This window comes from Apium graveolens, chromosome 2 (assembly GCF_009905375.1).
Source record: "Apium graveolens cultivar Ventura chromosome 2, ASM990537v1, whole genome shotgun sequence".
Classification (NCBI taxonomy): Eukaryota; Viridiplantae; Streptophyta; class Magnoliopsida; order Apiales; family Apiaceae; genus Apium; species Apium graveolens.
The window spans coordinates 159364908-159371917 of NC_133648.1; the positions used below are offsets into that span (position 1 = coordinate 159364908).

The 7010-nt window shown below is 34.9% G+C and overlaps 1 protein-coding gene across 1 annotated transcript; it reads left to right on the forward strand.

Moving 5' to 3' along the window:
* The first annotated feature begins 5274 nt into the window (after positions 1-5274).
* LOC141707952 (early nodulin-like protein 14) lies at positions 5275-6763 on the forward strand. The gene is made up of 2 exons (XM_074511406.1): positions 5275-5574; positions 6105-6763. The coding sequence occupies exons 1-2, from the start codon at positions 5394-5396 to the stop codon at positions 6584-6586; spliced, it is 663 nt and encodes a 220-aa protein (XP_074367507.1). The 5' UTR covers positions 5275-5393; the 3' UTR covers positions 6587-6763.
* The last annotated feature ends 247 nt before the right edge of the window (positions 6764-7010 follow it).

Here is a 7010-nt window from a genome sequence, read left to right on the forward strand (position 1 = left end):
TGGCAAAGTAGGACTTCCTGCAGGTTGCCCTGCAGGAGGTCTTGCACAGTCCCGGCGACCCCTTAAGAAATTTTTTGATTTTTTTTGCAAAAATGGAAAAAATTAGAAAAAATTCAAATTTTTTTAAATTTTTAGGATTTTAAGATTAAGCCCCGATTAGTGAAATTTAGCCCCGATTAGGGCTGATAAGTGTATATTACACGTAATTAACCCGAATTAGGGGAAATTCGTGACTCGTATGATGAAGTTAGCCCTGATTAGGGTCGTTTAACCTATTCACTCACTTGATTAATGTGAATTAGGGATAAGTAGTTCCTTATGCATACTAATTAGTCCTGATTAAGATAAATTAGTCCTGATTAGAACATATTAGCCTAGATTAAGGCCAATTAGTGCATTCCGACTTAATATTAGGCTCTTTTAAGCCTAATTAGCAGCTTATACATGGAAATTAGCCCTGATTAGGGCCGATTAGCCCCGAATAGGGACTGTTAGTAGCTTTCACCCTGTAATTAACATTGACGAAGGTTAAGGTGTAATAACCCCAAAATTTTGAACTTTTTGTAACCCTTATGAATAGTGTTTTTGCTGATATTGCTGAATAAGAAAACTTTTCATGCCACACTATGTAGGGGTTCTGTTATTGATATTCTGAGATTTTATTAGTACTCTATATGGTATATAAGTGTATGTAAAGATCGTCAGAATCCAATTCCGAACACTTTGATTTTTCCCGGAAATCCACTAGATACGGAAAGAATTGAGTATAAGGTAACAGGATAAAAAGGATTTAAATTAAAGGATTATAAGAGAGGATCATAAAAGGATTATAATGTATTGAGAAAGGTTTAGGAAACCCAAGTAATAAGATCCCGGGTATGATCCCTCAAACGAGAAACGAGAACGAAAGTTAAGCGAACCGTATAACAGATCAGCGGTCATTAGGCAAACAATTATGAAGTTAATCAAGGAGGTTAGGGATGATGAGGTCATCCAACCAATAAGAAGAGGGCATGTAAGGGATGATGACATCACAAAGTGACATAAGCATGACATAAGGAGAAGGAGGTGTGGTTGATTTAAAACCACACAAAGTTCAAGGTTAGAAAGGTAATTAACCAAAAACAAAACAAAAACAACCAAGCTAGCCAAAACAAATCAAAGCAAAACACAAAATCATTTCTTTCTTCAACATTGATCTCGGCTTTTCTTCATTTCAAGAAGAAGAATTTTCAAAATTCAAGTTCCAAGCTTCCTAAATTGGTAAGATAATTATCTAGTACTCCTTATGCATAGTTATGGCTATTCTATAAGTTTAAGCCTCCAAATCATTCAATATCTTCTCCAAGAAATCAATGAAGAAGATAATGAATAGTCATTTCAAGATTTTTAACTTGATTTTTCTTGTTTTTCCTTTAAGATTCAAGCATCCCTAAGACATCTCAAGGCTTCTTAAGGCTTCCTAGCTACTCACATCACTTCAAGGAAGGTATAACATCTCCAAACCCTAGCTTTACTTTGTATATTAGGATGATTTTGATAGTTATGGTAAAAGAGTAGCTTGATGCTTGCATAATTAGAGTTTGGATTGGAGTTGTGGTAAATTGGATGTTGAAATCTTATTGATTGGTTAAAGGACTTAAGTATAGTTTAAATTCAAGTTTAAGAATAAGTATAAATTGTTAATGTTGAGTTTATTGGGGCTGTTATGATGTAGTGTGGATGGAGGTTGGTTATATGAATGAATTGGGATTGATTGGTGGTTGAATTGGAATGGTATAAAATTGGGAAATCGCGTAAACATAGCCGTCGTAATGTCCGATTTACTTTAGACTGCTTTTGTTCATAACATTAGGACCCGAGAACTCCCTGCTAGGTTTTGACCATTGCCATGTTTAGATAGTTCATGTTACGACCTTCGTTTTGATATGTGGTTCGTTTGATTCCGATGTACGGTTTAGGAGAAACGGCCGTTTTAAGTAACGACGTTTCGTGAACGAATCATTACCCCTCGCCTTACTTTGAGACATATGTTAAAGACCTAAAAGGGCTAATTGGAGTATGAAACATTTATGTAAAGTGTGTTAGGGAGTTGGTAAGACACTTGCGAAAGAATCGCCTTAAAACTCGTAATGGTTAATTTATTAAAAATGGTGGAGCCGAGGGTACTCGAGCGACTTAAGAGAATCATTAAGCGCAAAGCGAGCGTTAGAGTCTAAATTGGTTAAAGTATAGAGTTACAAGTGACTTTGGTTTAATTCCAACTTATATGTTGTTTATAGGTTACCAGACTCGTCTCAAGCCATTAATAACCCCCAGTCGCTCAGGCAAGTTTTCTACCCGTATAACTGTTGTTGTGATGTATATGTGTATATGTGTATATGCATGATCTTGTGATAAATGCATATTTGTTATTAGGAAATTCTTGCGATATATTGGAGCATGTGATATGGTGTATATGCATGCCTGTTTCGTATTCTTGATTTATATATCTGTTGGTTCAAATGCTTATTAGTTGCATAATACATATGCTAGAGATAAGCAGTAGTTGCGTATACCCTTAGTATAGGGGACCCAAAGGTGAACATATTTCTAAACCGGGAGTCGATGTTCCCGAGTATATTATATATATATATAATTATATATATATATATATGGATATAGTTTTCAAAACTATTGATCGAATAAGGTTTATTCGATAACTTTATTTTATTTAATGAATATTATTTGAATATTCATTCGAGGACTTATGACTCTGTTTATTCTATTTAATGATTATTATTTGAATATTCATTTGAGGATGTATGACTCTGTTTATTTTATTTAATGAATATTATTTATAATATTCATTCGAGGTATTATGACTCCGCTTATTATTTAATAATATTCTTTATTTTATTAAAGAATAATGTTTCGATAATCAAACTTATTTTCGATTATTCAAATGAAGATAGTACTTTCATATAAGTATATTTTTGGTTATTTAATATCCATTTCAAGTATGAGTTTTAAAAATTCTACTTCAAATATTTTTATAAGGATTATCTTTATGAGAATATTATTTAAATAATAATATTCAGATATTTCTAATATATCGGGACTGATTTATTTTAATAAATTAGCAGTACTCCAAACATTCTTAAAAATGTTTTCGAGTTTTCAAAATGATTTTTAAAGTTAGAGTGGACCCCAAAACTCATTTTTATATTTAAGATCTTCCTTTCAAAGGGGATTTAAATACTCGCTTAAAACCTGAGGATCCGGCTCTGTGGTGTATTTTGCATTCGCAACGTGGTTGCTGTTTTGAGAAAACAATTTGATTACTTGCCCAACGTTCGGGAAGTAAGTCCCTCTAATTGAGTCGGCATAAGCGACAGGCCGGGGTACGGTCTATTAAAGTGTAAGTGGCTGGGTGGCAGTACATCAACGCGTAAGTGGCCGGGTGGCGGTCCAGCACAAGGTCCTTATGTGGCCAGGGTGATGACCGGTGGGGGATTCATCCATCTACTAGTAGAAAAGGTTACTTATTGGTATCTTTGCCTGATCAGCAAGATATCGGGTTTATGCCAAAATTCTTTTCCTTTCCAAAATTCATTGGATGTTACAAACTCTGTTCATACTTTACATAACAGAGGTTCCAGGAAATGTTTAAGAGATATATATGTGGATATATATATCGGGACTAAATAAAGTATCTCGTAACTTTATTTCATTCAATAATATTTCAAAGATTGAATCTATTCAAGTCTTAACTTGTGGTCTCATCTATGGGATGACCTTTTGAAACCTATAATACTTTGAACAGTGGTAGTTCAAGTAGCCTTATAAATGATATAAGTATAGTGAAGTAATTGGTAACTTCATCCCTTGTTTTTGCTTATATCCAGTAAGTAATTATCTTTCACCTGATAAAGGTTTCCAGCAAGTCATCCATTTAGATGTTTGCGTTATTGTTTACACTATATATTATCTTGCGAGCTGTAATGCTCACTCTTGCTTTATTTCTTCATCACACAACAACAGTTTGGAAAGATGGCCAGACTCCAGCAGACCCAGCGCAAGAGCGTGGGAAGCGCCCCACGCCTTCCCGTTGAGATCATAGCTGCAGAGGTAGATCTATCTGTAGATCAGACTTTCTACTTTTGGGAATCAATTATGTATAATTATAACTTGTTGCAGATAATGGCAATTAATTGTAAACTTATCAAGTAATCATTTTGGGTTGTAATAACTTTTAAATTGTGGATTCAAAGACTTGTACCTATTTCAATTTCATCTCTGAGACTATAACGGGTTGTGGTGTGTGTTAGTGTGGGGTCACAACATGAGGTTATTTATTGTTAATTAAGTGAAGTGATATTGTATAAAGAAAGACCGTGACGACCCGGATCCCTGACCCCGGATCTGGGGGTGTTACATAAGGGGTGGTAAATGCTCGCTTTTTAGTCCCGGTTAGGACCGTTTAATATTAAACGCTATCCAATTAGCATGTGCAAAGGTCTTAAATGTGTATAATCGCAATATATAAATCGTTATAAACGTGTAGGTCTCTCCACATTTTATGTTAAAATGGCGACACCCATGAAGGGCCGACACCCATGAAGGGCCGAAAGTACCCCGAGTCGCGAAAAGACCATTATAACTTCCACGAAAACTCGAGCAGTTGTCCCGAAAGTTGGGGGTAAATGATATGGATAGAAAAACATACTAAAGATACATTAAATGTTACATTAATTACACTTGGGCTTCTTGTCTGAAATCCAATACAGACCCGTCTGGTCCAAGCTCATAGCAGACTCAAGACGACCCATGTCGTCGAGGTCCACCAGCAGAGATCGTCAAGGTCCACGAATATGAGCTGTTCACGGACTAGGCCTAATACGGCTGGAAGAGAAGAGATCGTCAAATTCAAAATCATGTCTTAAATCATTAAGAGTTAATATTTTATAATATTTATAAGGAACTTGTTAAGATACTGTTGGACTTGCTCTTAGAGTGTCATTTTTTGTCAAAATTTTTATAATTGAACTTAAGAGCTTATATAAGGGAACTGTTGGATTTGCTTTAAGTTTTAGAGTTAGGGTTGAAAAAAAAATTGTATCAAAACAGTGTAAAAGTACTTGAGTGGGAGATGTTATCAACACGGTTAACACTTGACAAAACCTAGAAGGGAGCATCAAAATATGAAAAAGGAGCAACGAATAATGTGAGTCCTAAAAATGTACTCTATGTCGGTAGGGGTATATATTTCGGGCAATGACATCCACACAATACTTAGCCAACAAGTAGTAGTACTATACTTTGTATCCTCTCTATTCTCCACATCACTTTGGTTCTTCTTGCCCATCCAATAAATATTCTCAATCTCAACTCACTACACTTTACTTGGGGGTATGAAAATGGGTGTTTTTCATACATTTCTGTGTCTCTTGTTGGTAACATTGTCTTACATCATCTCACTGTCAAATGCATATAGTTTTAGTGCTGGAGGTAAAGATGGGTGGATACTAAGCCCTTCTGAGAGCTATGATGCTTGGTCTAAAAGACAGAGGTTTGTTATTGGCGACATTATCAGTAAGTCAATTCACTCTCTTCTTTCTTTATTGTATTCTGCTTATTTTACTATTCTCTTGCTTGCTTCATTTTATTTTCTATTATCATTTTTCTCTGTTAACAAATATAGTTATTACTATAGTTTATAGATCCATGGTTCAACATATGTTTCATTTGTAGTTTGCAAAAAAATATTACTAGTTGTTTGACACTCTGATAAGTACATTTTGTGAAATCTGTCACTTTTAGATTTATTTATATATTTCTAACTGTAACAAATGAATTCTTGTTGTTTTATGGACTGAACTTGTCATATCATACTATGTACTGTATCAATTTTAGTTTCTTAAGAGGTAATTCCAATAGTATTGTTATCAAATATTATTTGTATATATTTGTGCACTGAATTTATTTCTAATCCTGGTTCCCATATTCTTTTGAACCTGGTTTTAAATATAACTAGAGCACTGCACTGTATCTGCTTAGAATGAAATCTAGGTGGCTAAAAATAAGTAGTAACATTTTGGTGCATTTGATTATGTATTTTGTAGCTTTCAAATACACACAGGGGGTGGACTCTGTCTTGGCTGTGAACAAAAATGATTTTGACACCTGTAACATAAACAATCCAATTACCAAGATGGATGATGGTAATTCAGTTTTCAAGCTAGATAAAGCAGGCCCTTTTTATTTCATCTCCGGAAATAAGTCAAACTGTGATCAAGGTCAAAAGCTCAATCTTGTTGTTATATCCCCCAAGAGCCACCACATGGGCAGCCCCATAGCTTCACCACCTGCTCCTGCAGCAATGTCACCAGAGATTCCAGCCATGCCTTCTTCTCCAACCATGTCCATGCCGGGAAGTGAGGCTCCAATGTCAATGCCGGGAATGGGTGCATCAGCATCCACTCCGACAGGGGCGCCACCTCCAACATCATTTGCTGCTGCGAAATCTACTCCTTCAGTTGCCATTGTTGCATCAATTTGGATTGTTACAAGCTTGGCACTAGGTAGCTTTGTTATAACTTATTAAGAGGAGGTAGAAACAATATGTATGTGTGTGGTTTTTTGAATTAATTGTTTGCTGTGTTTTAGGCTTTTGAGTAAGCTTGGATTTCCTTTGTCATCCATTTGTATAATAATAAACAAACTCCAAAACTATCTTATCGTTGACATGTCACATATATTATCTGACTGATTATTTCAACAATTTGTTATTTTTCTGTGTTTGTAGTATTTTGGTTCACCTGATAGCTCTGAAACGGTTGTTGTGGCTGTTGGGTTTGTGGGGTTTATTAATTAAGCCCATGAAAATATATTATTTAGATTCAGATTAGTTTATGAATTAGTCTACTTTTCAGATTTTGACTATAATTTTGATTTAGACCTAATTTCTTCTCTTAAAAATACTCATGTAATTGTAAAATCATGACACAACAAATTGTGAGAGATCAATA

Bases quoted from the DNA above. Each gene is read 5' to 3' on its own strand.
- LOC141707952 (XM_074511406.1), top strand. From the start codon at position 5,394: ATGAAAATGGGTGTTTTTCATACATTTCTGTGTCTCTTGTTGGTAACA. The intron at 5,575-6,104 runs GTAAGTCAATTC...TGTATTTTGTAG, and splicing joins TGTTATTGGCGACATTATCA to CTTTCAAATACACACAGGGG.